The sequence below is a fragment of the Anomaloglossus baeobatrachus genome, chromosome 11 (genome assembly GCF_048569485.1).
Source record: "Anomaloglossus baeobatrachus isolate aAnoBae1 chromosome 11, aAnoBae1.hap1, whole genome shotgun sequence".
In the NCBI taxonomy this organism is placed as follows: Eukaryota; Metazoa; Chordata; class Amphibia; order Anura; family Aromobatidae; genus Anomaloglossus; species Anomaloglossus baeobatrachus.
Window position 1 is genome coordinate 24,701,007 of NC_134363.1, and position 16,032 is coordinate 24,717,038.

Here is a 16,032-nt window from a genome sequence, read left to right on the forward strand (position 1 = left end):
TCTTAAACATAAACACATAATTATACGGCTATCACACCCCTCAATTACAGAAAACGTATAGTAGTGTGTGTGGCCAGTACTAAGTTTATGTTTTATACCATATAGCGCGGGGTATGCCACACAGTAAGATATTACAATGCTTTATTACTAATTTAAAAAAAATATATGTTATAGTGGCTGACTTTGTAAATTCCATTTTATATAAACATTCAAGCAGTGCAGGACATCTTCATAAGCAATTCTGTATACCTCTTTGCAACCATTGATGTGTCCGCTCTTTTAGTTATGGGTGCAAGCAGGATAAAGACATACTGATAGGGATCATATGTTGTTGTATACTTACGTTGTTGTGAGCCGCGCCGAGTTTTCGGAGAGGGGCGGCATATAAGTTCAACCAATAAATAAATAAATAAATAAAGGGAGATAACCAGACTCTAAAACAGTATTGTATGGTCATCAGTATAGGTTTACACAACATGTTATAAGATTCTATAAGCAGAAATGTTGTGAAATGTGAGTTGTAATGCTCCATTATATTCTGTAATTGTATGGAATTGATCTGTGACTGAAGCATTGTAAAATGTTATTGATTTTTGGTCTTAATAAACCTTTTTAAACTTATAATGTGTTTGTCTTTCATTTTTAAAAAGAGTATAAAACACATGCTGTATGCTCTGGAGTTATAAAAGCTGATTAATAGCAGGGCAGTGGGTAATAGTATAATTTGCCATATACATAATATGCCCAATGAAAATCAAATAATTGAAATATATGTTCATAAACATAATATGCCCAATCAAAATCAAGTATAAGGTGTAAATAATATTATATTATAATAAATATATTATATTAAATAATATTATACACTGTGATCTACACTATCATGACTAAATAAAGATATCAAAAGCCAATAAAAGACAGTATAAAACACATACTTCATACTTGGGAGATAAATAAAAGCTGATTAATAGCAGGGCAGTGAGTAATTGTATAATTGACCATATACATAATGTGCCTAATCAAGATCAATTATACAGTGAGAATAATATATTATAATAATATTATGCAGCTATTGATGTGTCTGTCCTTGTTATTTGTGGATTGTAATCTTAACCAACTGCAACTGTATCTTGCTGCGGCACCATAAAGTGTGCGTATAATAGAAATCTATTTACATCAGTAGTTATAATTGGGCAGTTCTTACCAGTCTCATCATACAGTGCATATAATCACAGTATAAATGCAGAGATCTATCAGTAAAATGCTGCCAGCTGTAATTGCCTTTTGGTAAAGCACCATAGAGTGTGCATATGGTATAAGTCAATTTCCATCAATATTTGTATATAGGCGATCTCAAGGATATCCCCACAGCAAATATATATATATATATATATATATAAAAGATCATCCAATATAGGAAAAGAAAAAATAATATTGCACTCACCAGTTTTTTTGCTGTGCAGGGTGCAGTTTATTCAATGGTGGAGGTTACATGTGTGGAGAGGGCTGGTAGGGGAGGGAGTTCATGCTGTACGTGGCAGACGACAACCGTTTCGCACCTGTCCGGTGCTTCAGCTGGTCGTCTGCCACGTACGGCGTGTACTCCCTCCCCTACCAACCCTCTCCACACATGTAACCTCCACCATTGAATAAACTGCACCCTGCACAGCAAAAAAACGGTGAGTGCAATATTATTTTTTCTTTTCTTATATTGGATGACAATTGATATTCATATATATGCAACCCAGTTCTGCACTGATTCTAGCCTTTGGGCAAGAGACTCTTTTCTTAATGGACACAGTGCGCGCTGAGTAGTGCCCTGGATTTCCCTCCTTACATATATATAAAAGAGACCTACTCATCATATTCAGAGAGGAAATAGATAGAAGGCCAGACACATGTGCACCAAACAGAATTAGACCCCAACGTACATTTCCCATTTGTAGTCAAGATGCTTCATCAGGGTAAGAGAACTCATCATAGTTTGAAATGTCTATCACTGTATTATCGAAATGGCTTCTTGCACTGACGTAGGTGTAAGTTATTTAAGGAGTATGCTCTATGTCAGATAATAGGTGGGAACCTGATGAAGCTCATTGTGTAGCAAAACAGCTGTCATCTGAGAAATAAAGAATGTTCATTTACATTAGTGAGCGCCACTTGAATTTTCTTTGTTTATACGGTAATAAAGGACTTCACACTCTCGGAGAATAAACTCTCAATAAGTGAGATTTCCAGGTAAAGTTCATGTGAATAGAAGAATCAAACATTAGCTTAATCTCTTTATTTTTAGTAATTATAACATCATTCAGAACATAATGCAGAATGGATATTACATTCAAAAATATTTATCATTTTTACACTCTCAGGTTACAAAGTCGACTTTACCATTCATTGATGACTTTTTCATATTTGACTTTTATTTATTATCATATTTTTATAATTGCAACTTCTTTATACATTTAATACATTTTGCTCATTATATTCTGTTAGACATTGATAAAATACATTTCTGGTTACACAGATATAAGATTATATATGGTAGAACATTATAACACGAGAGCAAAAAGAATATATTAATAATATATATAAATATATAATATATATTAATGTATATAAAGAATATATAGGTAATGTCATATTCTCATGGTGTAGGGTACGTCCGACCTCCGGACCAACATCTACACTGGAATTTGGGGTCCCCCGTTCTGTGAATAATGTATAAATGTCTGAGATGATATTACCTCTAGAAGAAACACAACTGTGAGGAGTAAGATTAATCTCCAGAGACATTACAATGCCACATTACTACAATGCGAGAGACCATTATTATTTCTCTTTTTGTGATATATCATTGTTATCATTGGAGCAGAGTGAAATACGTCGCACATTTACTCCTGTAACTTCTATATCAGCAAATACTTCTCAGGTTACAGATATAAGATTATTAGTGATTAGTGACATCAGTGATAGAAAGATACAAGAATACACTGGAGTAATATTCTCCGGGCACAGGACACATTCTACCTATTACACACATTTCTAGGCTGGAACTTGGGCTCCGTCCTGTGATTGATTATAAATGTCTGAGATTATATTACCTCTGTAAGAAACATAACTTTACATAGAATGTTCTATCCATAAATATATTACTTATCATATATTTATATACCAATATATATATATATATATATATATATATATATATAAAATATATATATATATATATATATATATATATATATATATATATATATATACATATATATACACACACACTGTATATTTATATGTTATATGTACATATGTGGGATCTATGACTTTGGCATTTAGTGCAGTGAATCTTCCCAGGTGACATTATTATGGGATGTCACTCGCCATGGCTGCCATATTGCTTCTCCTGAGAGTATCAGTCACTGTTTGAGCTTCAGAAGATATTTCTCCAATATCCTGTAATACTATGTGATCGCAGTGCAAAGAATAAGTCATCACAGGGTCACATTATCTAGCGAAATCTAAAATAAAATAATAAAATAAAAAAAAAAAGAATTACCTTTTTCCTTTTTAAAAATTGTGAAATTGAAACTAATCATAATAGACATTGTCACATTTGTTATCTCCATCAAGAACATTGGAGTTTCTGTTTTTTAGTTTTTGTTTTTTTTCTCTCCTTCAAAAAGCCAGAACTTTTTATTTTCCATCAATGAAACTTGTTTTTGTGGATCAAGATCTTTGTTATCTTGCTGAACGACTTCTAGTGTTAGCTGACAACATTAATTGTAGAATTTAATGAAAGGAAAAAAATTAAATGGTGTAAAAGAAATAATATTCAATATTTTTGAGGGTATTTTTTTTTGTGGTGATCGATATATAGCAAACAATGACCCGAAAACAGGATTCTTCAGATCAGAACAATTACATCGGTGGAAAATTTGATGTGAACCTTGTATCTTGTGCGGTGAGCTGACAATTTTATTGATAACATTTTGTGTAAATTGGACATTGCCATCTCTTATTACATTATTGGGAAAATAAGAGGAACAATTTCACAAGGATCTATAAAGGGTCACAGAGGAAACACCGGATGACGCTGGACTTAAAAGCTGAACTGAAGGCAGAGGAAGAATTTATAAATCACATGGATACAAGATAAGAAATAATACCGTATCTGGAGCGACGTCAGAGACCTCCGGCTGCCCACTACTTCTCCAGGACTGAGGGGGAAACGTTTCTCTGCGATTATTTAATACTTTATTCAGAGATTGGATAAAATGTAAAATTGTTCTCATTAAGAGAAGGGAACAACAAGAGCAATAGGGTATTATCCGCCGGAGAATAATCCAGGGGAGGAGTAAGGGAATTGCTCACCTATTGGGATTGTCTAACCAACAACTGATGAGGCAAAGTATGACATCTGCTGCAGAACACTCTGGTAGGGAAATCCCACCATGGAAATTAAATAGTAGGAGGATAGGAGTAGTAGTTTCCACTGTTGCTAATGGAATCAAGAAATCCAGAGCTCGTATTCAGGATCAGATCAGGACAACCTGATGAAGAAGCTTTTAAGCATCGAAACGTGTAGAAAATAAACTGCATTGTCCTATCCTGAATACAGTCTCCAGATTTCTTGATTCCATTACCAGCAGAGCAGACTACTACCCCTATCCTCCTCCTATTACTAGTTCTCATTAACCCCTTTTTTGACTTTGTATGTACTGGTATATCCAAAGTGAATGCTGGCTCAAAAATGATATTAGTGAAAAAAATCAGATATTCCTCATAAAATAAGTAACCACTGCCCCAGATTCCGAAAAGTGAGAACGTTACTGGTCTTGGAAAATAACGACAAATGCCGCATTATTTTTTTGGGGGGAAAATGTCTATATTTATATCACCAATTCTATAAAAAAATCCATACATGTTTGATATCTCTGAGCTTGTATTTACTTGGGGAATCATTGCCTGATTAGTTTTACTACATAGTGAACATGGTAAATAATAATAAAAAAACAAATGTATAATTGCACTTTTTTTTCAACACAATTTTTACCCATTTTCCAGTACACTATATGGTAAAATGAATGGAGACATTCAAAAGTACAGCTCGTCCCATATAAAACAAGCCCTCATATGGCCATATTGACACAACATTAAAAAGTTATGGCTCTTGGATGAAGAGGAGGCAAAAATAAAAGTGAAAAAGAGGAAAAAGGCGAGACCGTGAAGGGGTTAAATTCAAGTGAATTCATGGAAATTTGACACTAATTCCATCCCCCGTAGATCGATCCGCTCATCTGTAGTCACCATGGATGTAATGTCCGGGGGAATCGCACTGCCGGGTAACAATACAGTAAAAACTAAACCCAAAGAAATATGGAGGAATTACAGATTTTTTTAACCATTTCACTTAATTTAAGATTTATTTTCATCTATTTTCAGCACATTATATGGCAAAATGAAGGATAACTTTAAAAATGAGAATTTATTCTACAATAAAAAACAATCCCTCATTAGGTTGTGAGGATGGAAAATAAAATGTTCTGGTTCTTGAAGGAGAGGAGAATGGAAAGAAAGTGAAAAAAATTAAAAATGGACAAATCCCCAAGGGGTTAATAGGTGTCACATACAGGAGATACAGGAATATATATTACACATCAGTAGAGCGAGTATTTCCCGTATCTTCTCCTTCTCTGCACAGGTCATTAGGATGGTCACTTAAGGCTCTTTCTACCCTGGCGGGGACGGATCTGAGGAAACCTTGTCGGAAACCCGGTCCCATAAATACATAAATGATTGGATTCATGCAGCTGTTAAGACAAGCCAGGGTGAAAATAAGGGTGTGTAATATATGGAATTGAAAGTCATGTTGATCATGATACCCGGGTATCAGTGGGAGGATGTAATATGGAAACCAGCAGATAAAGAAACACGATATAACAGCGGTGATGATCCTGGAGGATCTCTGGGATCTCTGGGATCTCTTACTTTTTCTAATCTTGTAGAAAATGGTGACGTAAGAGGTGACGATGATGAGAAAAGGGATCACACACATTGTAACTAATCTGATCAGCTGCATGGTCTCATCTGACTCTCGGCTATAAGGACTTAGATGTTTATAATATATACACCATTCACCTAGATAACCTATCCGGTTTTGATACACGTAATACAGTACAACCGCTACAATGAGGCTCAGCCCCCAGATGATCGCTGCAGAGATTCTCACCACATTACAGGTTCTATGGACTTTGGCCCAGAATGGCCACATGACGGACACCCAGCGGTCAATACTCATGGCCGTCAGGAGGAGAACACTGGTGGTCATGTTTATATTAAAGAGAAAAATGTTTGCTGTGCAAGTTGCAATTATTGAGGAACGGCTGTATGACCCGAATGAGAAATATACAACCCACTCATGAATTCTCAGAGGCAGAGACGCACAGCACAGGAAGTCCGCGATGGCCAGGTGGAGGAACCACACGGCACTGACTATGTTCTTCATCCTGAATCCGGCAATCCAGATGACTAATCCATTACCGATAATCCCGAGAGCAAAAACAATGCTAAAAAGTGTAATTGACATCTTCTTTATAATACTTTCATAATAATGAGGATCATTGTAATTGTCAGACCTGAGGAGACAGGATGGGGTAGACGTTAGGAAAGCTAATAATTTATGTTTTCATATATGTCTACCTTGCAGGGTTCACCATAGCAGGGAGTGTTGGGGGTAGAAGGAAAGATGCCCCCAACCGGTCTTCTAGTAACTGTTCGGGGCTGCACGTCCTGCAGGTGCCTCAGCTGCAATGTACCATGAATACAATCCCTTGTGGTCTCATCACAATCTGTAATGTGCGGCTGTGTTGAAACCGCAGGGGATGTGATACACGGTACAGCGATGCTGAAGCAGCCGGCGGCCCTGCCCCTGCCCCAGCGGAACTGACACTTTACATTACCACTAAGCAGAGGATATAAAGTATGCACAGAGGACCGGGAGTAACAATATATGATACCTTATCAACATGAAGCAAAAAACTGACAAGAAATTATAAACAATTAAAAAATGCACATAGGCAGCAAGAAACCCATAAACAGGATTCCCATAATAACCCTAATCCTCTATGAACCAGATAAACCCTCACATATAAAAGAAGCCAGGTAGAGAATGTAATTTACAATGGCTATTCAGTATAATTATGGGGTGAAGCTGCAATTCCTATGACCTTATTTCCAGAGATCAGAATGATACACAATGGCTCGTACTCGCAGATATTTCCATCCTTAACTTTCCCCAAAATGTGCACAAACCACGGGCAGTAGAGCACAGCCGGCTGTATAATTACAGACAGGTATATATTTTTTTCTGATCCTCTCCAACATTTCAGATAAAGTCTAGTTACAAGACCATAGATTGGGATGAGTTTAGTCCAGAGCTGCCCCCTGGCCGGCAGAGCATCTACAGATGATTGACAGGTCAGCCTTATTTTTATTTTAACCAGACAAGCTCTAAAAAACAGAAAATCTAAAGCCCCTTAGGAAGGACATATTCAGATGTGATGGACTTGTTCGGCTGTGGATATAACAGATCTGGACAAGTCTGCTGCTTTCTATAGGATCTTTTGATAAAATAATGTGTGCTGTACCCCTGTGACTTCCAATAACTGAACCCAGTGAGAAAGTCTATGTCCGGCTCCGGTGACATCTGTGTTATTATACAGGAGCCACAATGCAGAGCCGAATCATCTGCTCCACAGACACCACTGACGCCTGATGGACGACAGTGACGTGTAGAGGGGTTTGATGGGTTATCCAGAGTTTCCATCATTGTGGTAGGAATAATGGCGCTGCAGGTGGAGCTGATTTATCCCTATGAATATTGATGTAATTGGGGCGGAGGCTCGGATATAGATGTGAATGGAGTCTGCACTGATATCTCAGAGAAATGAAGAATTAGGAATATAAACTTACTGGTCATTGTTGTCTAGAGTTGTATTAGATGTGGTCAGATTATCATCTCCAGGGGCCATTCTGAGGGTTTACCTACAAGAAAAAGAAATAATAATAATAGTAATAATGATACAGTCTATTATGTAATCATCGTGTCTGTGCAGTAGAAGTTCTATCATTTTATTAAAGGGAACCTGTCACCAGATTTTAGACTTCTAAACAAAATCTAGCACCTTAAGTAGCGCCGGTGCTGCATTGAATAAAAGTACATGTTACCCCCCGACCTCCCTTGTAGCCACCACAAAACCTTTATAAAATCTTCTGTCCCGTATGTAAGTTGTCCTTTCCTATGGGTGTCCTAATCTGCATCTCCTGTCCCTTCTTTCACCACCCTTCTGTGCTCATTGACATGGATGATGCCTAGGACATCATCCATTTAGGTGGGCAAAATCTCCATACTCTCGGCTCGCGCAGGCGCACTTCGCTCTGGTCTATTTTGAGCAGAGCCAAAAGATAGGCATTAGATTTTCTCTCGCAATGTGAATCAAGTGGGTGATGTCATCCACATCGCCAGGAAAAATAGTATGCCTGCTCAGAGAACCCGACAGTTCACGTAGGCGCACCTATGTTATCGGGTCTGCCAACAATAGGGCAGAATGAAGTGCACCTTCGCAAGACGGGAATATGGAGATTTTGCCCACCTACATGGATGGTGTTACGGTTGCTGCGAGCGCTGGAGACTAAGTCCAGATTTCTTGCTACTGCACATGTGCGAGCACTGGAGACTAAGTCCAGATTTCTTGCTACTGCACATGTGCGAGCGCTGGAGACTAAGTCCAGATTTCTTGCTACTGCACATGTGCGAGCGCCGGAGACTAAGTCCAGATTTCTTGCTACTGCACATGTGCGAGCGCCGGAGACTAAGTCCTATCTTGGAGCCATTGCACATGTGCGGGTGACATCATCGCTGACACGAGGTCACATGTCTCTGACACCTTCTAAGCTGATTGGCCACTGGTCATGTGCTTGTGATGCCTTGCTCGGTGATAGGCCAGCATGATGTCACTCCTGTCGTTCTGGCAGCAGATTGGCTCTGGTGTCCTCCATCTTGGATGAGGCACAGAGTCTATATAAGACCCTGACACACGCCGCATGGCGCTCAGTCCTCTTGGTTCATGCATAAGAGTAGACGCTCTGTGCGCGTTCCTCTAGGCATTCCTCTGTCTATGCTAGGTGAGCGCTACCGGCAGGGTAGCGTTCTTATACCTTACAGCTTCGGCTGCTGTCCGTATCCTTACCTCTTAGGGGAGCGGACATAGGCAGGTGCCTGAGGCACATGGTCTGGCTGGGCCTTGTGGTTCGACTCGTAGGTGGACGTTGCCGCTAGGGTAACGTTCCTTATACTGCGACTAGCAGTTGTTCGTATCCTCGCACACTAGGGGAGCGAACAGAGGTAGGAGCTTTGTGCGGCTTACGCTGCTGTTCGTCTCTTTTGCACCACTAGAAGAGCGGACCTGACTGGTGCCATATCTAGTGGTTCGTGTCCTCGCACACTAGTGGAGCGAACGCAGGTAGGAGCTTTGTGCGGCTTACGCTGCTGTTCGTCTCTTTTGCACCACTAGAAGAGCGGACCTAGGTAGGTGCCATTTCGCACACATTGCCTTTGTCTCTGTGATTATTAACAGAGATCATTCCACACACCATCCAAGTAAGGGCGGAATTGCTTTACTTTATTATTATATCCTTCTGTGAGTTAACAGAGGTATTGCACTCTGCCATAGTCTGCAGCAGAGTCTTTGCACGGTGGACCCTGACTGTCTGATACTCCTTTAGGTTATTATCAGACAGCCCCCCGTAACATTAGGACTGAGCCAAGGGTCTGGCAGTTATGGCAGAATATCAGCAGTTACACCGTTACATACAAGTACTTGAGTCACGGCTCAAGAGTATAGAGGATAAACCTCAGACCATGGTGACATCTGCACATGATCCTCGACTTGCTCTGCCAAACAGATATTCTGGCGATGCCAGATCATGTCGTGGTTTCATTAGTCAGTGTCAGATACACCTAGAGGTCAACTCTTCTCGCTTCTCTACGGAGAGGTCCAGAGTAGGCTTTATCATCTCCTTACTTCAGGACAAAGCCTTAGAATGGGCGACTCCCCTATGGGAGCGCTCTGATATGGTTACTCTGAGACATCAAGACTTTCTTGATGCTCTTAAGGCGGTATTCATGGGTCCGCAGGTTACCCATGATGCGGCCCTGAGACTGTTAGATCTATCTCAGGGTTTCTTATCCACTAGTTCTTATGCCATTGCTTTTAGAACTCTGGTGGCAGAACTAGATTGGCCAGAGAAGGTGTTGATTCCTATCTTCTGGAGAGGGTTGGTAGGCTATGTCAAGGATGCTCTTGCTACTCGTGAGGTCCCTGCTTCTCTGGAGGACTTGATCACAGTAGCAACGAGGATCGATGTACGCCATAAGGAACGTAGACTCGAGGTCTCTTCCTCACGCCCTAAGCATCGGGCTATTCCAGTTGTTGAGGGTCCACTACCATCTTCCTCAGCATCTGAAACATCTCCCACTCCTATGGAGTTAGGTCATACGTCTTCCAGACTACGCAAGTCTGGTCCTCTTATATGTTACGTATGTCGTCAGGCTGGGCACTATGCCAACAAGTGTCCTAGTCGTCAGGGAAACTCCCTGGCCTAGTAACCATTAGAGGGGGGTTACTAGAGACGTCTTCTGCACCCTCTAAGTGTTGTATCCCAGTTCAGCTCTCGTTATCTGAGAATACATGGCCTATCATGGCTTTTGTGGATTCCGGAGCTGACGGGACTTTTGTGTCCTCAGGATTTGTAAAGGGACACAATATTCCCGCTATCATGTTAGAGGCGCCTATTCCTGTCCGTGTTGTTAATGGAACTATGTTGTCTGACTCCATTACATTGAGGACAGTTCCCTTGCGCCTTTCCCTGTCTCAGGGTCACATAGAGGAGATTTATTTTCTTGTTTTCCCTGAGGGTATAGACGACGTCCTTCTGGGTCTCCCATGGCTTCGGACTCATGCTCCTCACATTGACTGGGAGTCTGACAGCATTATTAGTTGGGGTTCGAAATGTCAGTCCCGATGTCTTCCCTTACCACCTAAGGTCATTGCGGTTGCATCTACTGATCTCTCTCCCATACCTACACCCTATCTGGATTTCGCTGACGTGTTCTCCAAACAGGGTGCTGAGGTTCTTCCACCCCATAGGCCGTATGACTGTGCCATAGACCTTATCCCAGGTTCGGTTCCACCTAAAGGCAGGGTTTACCCCCTGTCGATACCTGAGTCGGAGGCCATGTCGACCTATATAAGAGAGAGTTTAGAGAAGGGGTTCATTCGTAAGTCTGTCTCTCCTGCGGGAGCTGGGTTTTTCTTTGTTCGGAAGAAAGAGGGTGATTTGCGTCCCTGCATAGATTACAGGGGTCTCAACGCAATCACAATAAAGAACAAATATCCATTACCTTTAATTTCGGAGCTCTTTGACAGACTGAGAGGAGCTCAAGTTTTTACGAAGTTGGATCTGCGGGGTGCGTATAACTTGGTACGAATTCGAAAGGGTGACGAATGGAAGACCGCTTTTAACACCCGAGACGGTCACTATGAATACCTCGTCATGCCTTTTGGGTTATGTAATGCACCCGCAGTATTTCAGGACTTCGTAAACGATGTGTTCAGGGATTTACTGTTATCCTCAGTAGTGGTGTATCTGGACGACATCCTGATTTTTTCTCCTGATCTGGAGACTCATCGTCAGGATGTCTTTCGTGTCCTTTCCCGTTTAAGGGAGCACTCATTGTTTGCTAAACTCGATAAATGTGTATTCGAGCAGTCCTCATTGCCTTTTTTGGGTTACATTATCTCACAAGAGGGCCTGGCTATGGATCCTGCGAAGCTCTCTGCTGTCCTGCAATGGTCCGAACCTCATTCCTTGAGGGCGGTGCAACGCTTCTTAGGATTCATAAATTATTACAGGCAGTTCATACCCCATTTTTCTACTTTGGTGGCCCCTTTGGTGGCCTTGACTAAGAAAGGTGCTAATCCCAAAGCCTGGTCTACTGAGACATCTCAGGCTTTTGAGGCAGTAAAAAGACACTTTTCAACTGCTCCCGTTCTTCAAAGACCCAATGAGAGTAAGCCCTTCCTCTTAGAGGTTGATGCCTCTTCAGTGGGTGCTGGTGCGGTCTTATATCAAAAGAACGGTGCAGGTAGAAAAAGGCCGTGTTTCTTCTTTGCGAAAACCTTTTCACCGGCAGAGAGAAACTATACTATTGGGGATAGGGAACTGCTCGCCTTGAGATTAGCCTTGGAGGAGTGGCGTCACTTGCTGGAAGGAGCGAAACATCCTTTTCAGGTCTATACAGACCATAAGAATCTGACGTACTTACAAACCGCTCAGCGTCTGAATCCTCGCCAAGCCCGCTGGTCCTTGTTTTTCTCCCGCTTTCACTTCTCCATCAACTGTCTGGGAGTAAGAATAACAAGGCAGACGCCCTGTCTCGCTCTATGCTTTCTACCCAGGAAGATATTGATGAACCTCGTCTTATCCTTCCCTCCAGGGTTTTTCATACGCTCTCCCCTGTGACGTTAGACCAAATCCCTCCAGGCAAGACCTTTGTTCCGCCTGATCGACAGAATGATATACTGTCATGGGCCCACACCTCAAAGGTGGGTGGGCATTTTGGTATTAGGCGGACACGAGAGTTACTGGAGAGGTGGTATTGGTGGCCACACTTAGCCAGCCACGTCAAGAGATATGTCGGTTCCTGCTACTCGTGTGCTCGCAACCGTCCATCACGGCAGAGACCGGCTGGGCTCTTGCATCCTTTACCAGGGCCAGATAGACCATGGGAGGTGGTAGGCATGGACTTTGTGGGTGATCTTCCATGTTCACAGGGACATAGATTTGTGTGGGTCATTACGGACTATTTCTCCCGGATGGTTCATCTCGTACCGTTATCGAGAATCCCATCTTCCAGGGTACTAGCCAAACTATTCCTCAAGCATGTCTTTAGGCTTCACAGGATGCCAGATCGTATCATTTGTGATAGAGGCCCGCAATTTACTTCCCGTTTCTGGCGAGATCTTTGTAGCCTTCTGCAAACTGAGTTGAATCTCTCTTCGGCATACCATCCGGAGACCAATGGTTTGGTTGAGCGTACCAATCAATCTATGATTATATACCTTCGACACTTTGTTGCTGAGAACCACGATAACTGGTCCTCCCTCCTACCCTGGGCAGAATTTGCCGTTAACAATTCGCTGGCTGAGGCTACTGGGCAGATACCGTTTGTACTCAATAATGGGCAACACCCTAGGGTACCGGTACCGTTTCCCGCTGCTGCACCTCCACCTCCTCCTCTTGTGGCCGACTGGGCAACTAATGCCAGAGAGGTTTGGGATCGGACTCAAGAGTCGATCCAAGCAGCTAAGGACCGTATGAAGACGGTGTCCGATCGGTTTCGTCGCCCGGCTCCTGTCTTTTCTCCAGGGGACTTTGTGTGGCTCTCTGCAAGACACGTGAGACTTAGAGTGAGCTCTGTCAAATTTGCTCCTCGCTTCCTGGGTCCTTATGAGGTTCTTCGACAGGTAAATCCTGTAGTCTACCAATTGAAGTTACCCGTCCATCTTAGGATTCATGACAAATTCCATGTCTCACTACTAAAGCCGGCTATTTTACCTCACGCTCGTGAAGTGCACTCTCCTGCCTCTGATTCCTCTCGCTCTAGCTATGAGGTACGAGCCATAGTTGGTTCTAAGATGGTTAGAGGGCGCAGGTTCTTCTTGATAGATTGGGAGGGTTACGGCCCGGAACATCGCTCTTGGGAGCCTGAGGAGGCTGTCCATGCTCCCGACTTAGTTGCCGATTACCTGCGTTGCCGGGAGGGGGGCCCTTGAGGGGGAGGTACTGTTACGGTTGCAGTGAGCACTGGAGACTAAGTCCAGATTTCTTGCTACTGCACATGTGCGAGCACTGGAGACTAAGTCCAGATTTCTTGCTACTGCACATGTTCGAGCGCTTGAGACTAAGTCCAGATTTCTTGCTACTGCACATGTGCGAGCGCCGGAGACTAAGTCCAGATTTCTTGCTACTGCACATGTGCGAGCGCCGGAGACTAAGTCCTATCTTGGAGCCATTGCACATGTGCGGGTGACATCATCGCTGACACGAGGTCACATGTCTCTGACACCTTCTAAGCTGATTGGCCACTGGTCATGTGCTTGTGATGCCTTGCTCGGTGATAGGCCAGCATGATGTCACTCCTGTCGTTCTGGCAGCGGATTGGCTCTGGTGTCCTCCATCTTGGATGAGGCACAGAGTCTATATAAGACCCTGACACACGCCGCATGGCGCTCAGTCCTCTTGGTTCATGCATAAGAGTAGACGCTCTGTGCGCGTTCCTCTAGGCATTCCTCTGTCTATGCTAGGTGAGCGCTACCGGCAGGGTAGTGTTCTTATACCTTACAGCTTCGGCTGCTGTCCGTATCCTTACCTCTTAGGGGAGAGGACATAGGCAGGTGCCTGAGGCACATGGTCTGGCTGGGCCTTGTGGTTCGACTCGTAGGTGGACGTTGCCGCTAGGGTAACGTTCCTTATACTGCGACTAGCAGTTGTTCGTATCCTCGCACACTAGGGGAGCGAACAGAGGTAGGAGCTTTGTGCGGCTTACGCTGCTGTTCGTCTCTTTTGCACCACTAGAAGTGCGGACCTAGGCAGGTGCCATATCTAGTGGTTCGTGTCCTCGCACACTAGTGGAGCGAACGCAGGTAGGAGCTTTGTGCGGCTTACGCTGCTGTTCGTCTCTTTTGCACCACTAGAAGAGCGGACCTAGGTAGGTGCCATTTCGCACACATTGCCTTTGTCTCTGTGATTATTAACAGAGATCATTCCACACACCCTCCAAGTAAGGGAGGAATTGCTTTACTTTCTTATTATATCCTTCAGTGAGTTAACAGAGGTATTGCACTCTGCCATAGTCTGCAGCAGAGTCTTTGCACGGTGGACCCTGACTGTCTGATACTCCTTTAGGTTATTATCAGACAGCCCCCCGTAACAGATGGCGTCTTAGACATCATCCACGTCAATCAGCACAGAAGTATTGGGAAAGGAGGGACAAGAGGCGCGGATTAGGACGCCCATAGGACTGAACCAGGCAATTTACATATGGTGGGAGATTTTATGAGTGTAATATTGGGGGCTACTGGGAATGACTTACTACAGTTATATCATTATCACTCATCACACGAGACATAATACCCAAACCCATCAGCTCAATATCTACCTGGAGACGCCCGAAATCTATAATAAAATGAGAAATCTAAAAGTAAATTATAAATAGATAAATAAATAGATAGATAATTAGATAGATAGATTTCATTACCTTCCTTCTCCTCCAGGATCTCTTCTCTTTGGTCAGAGAGTGCAGCGGATCCTTTATCTATAACCAGCATTGCTGCTGTATAAAAATATATATTAACTTCTCTGCCCAAATCTATCAGACACTTCTACTAAGTGCAAATAATTATCAAAGTAGAAAATAATTGTTCGTTATATCATTTATTTAGTTGTTATTGAAATATCCGGATGTTTTGGTTTATACATATTTTATACATAATATTTTTAATGCTTTTTCTTGAATCTTATATAATTATCTGAGATTTGAGTCCATTATGAGAAAAGTTCAATACAAAAGTTTTTGTTTCTGTTGAATTTAGTGATAAAATCCTGTAAGTATTAATTCATTTAGTTCGGTATTAGACACATGTGTGACAGAATACAGCTGTACCCCTGTGGAGGGATTTTTGTGTACAGAAGCTGCTGCAGCTGGGGACAGGCAGATAATAAAGGGGTTGGCCACATTTAGGAATGTGAGCCCCAACTCAGTAAAATACCTCAACTAAGAAACTTCGCAGGTACTGGCCGTCCATGGATCCAGCACCAGATCCCCGCCACTGCTGCTTTTATTCTCAGATTTTTCCCTGCAGCAATGACGCAGTGGCAAGGATCTGGTGCTGAACCAGGGAGGGAGAGTGCCGG

The 16,032-nt window shown here is 42.4% G+C and overlaps 1 protein-coding gene across 1 annotated transcript; it reads right to left on the minus strand.

Annotated features, from left to right (window-relative positions):
- Positions 1-3,278: 3,278 nt before the first annotated feature.
- Positions 3,279-15,493, minus strand: LOC142256026 (C5a anaphylatoxin chemotactic receptor 1-like). The gene is made up of 3 exons (XM_075327521.1): positions 15,377-15,493; positions 7,969-8,040; positions 3,279-6,632 (listed from the first exon to the last, which is right to left on the minus strand). The coding sequence occupies exons 2-3, from the start codon at positions 8,025-8,027 to the stop codon at positions 5,648-5,650; spliced, it is 1,044 nt and encodes a 347-aa protein (XP_075183636.1). The 5' UTR covers positions 8,028-8,040; positions 15,377-15,493; the 3' UTR covers positions 3,279-5,647.
- Positions 15,494-16,032: the final 539 nt, after the last annotated feature.

Excerpts from the sequence above, each read along its gene's own strand:
- LOC142256026 (XM_075327521.1), bottom strand. The coding sequence starts at position 8,027 with ATGGCCCCTGGAGATGATAATCTGACCACATCTAATACAACTCTAGAC. Across the intron at positions 6,633-7,968 it reads ACTCTAGACAACAATGACCA|GTCTGACAATTACAATGATC; the intron begins GTAAGTTTATAT and ends CTGTCTCCTCAG.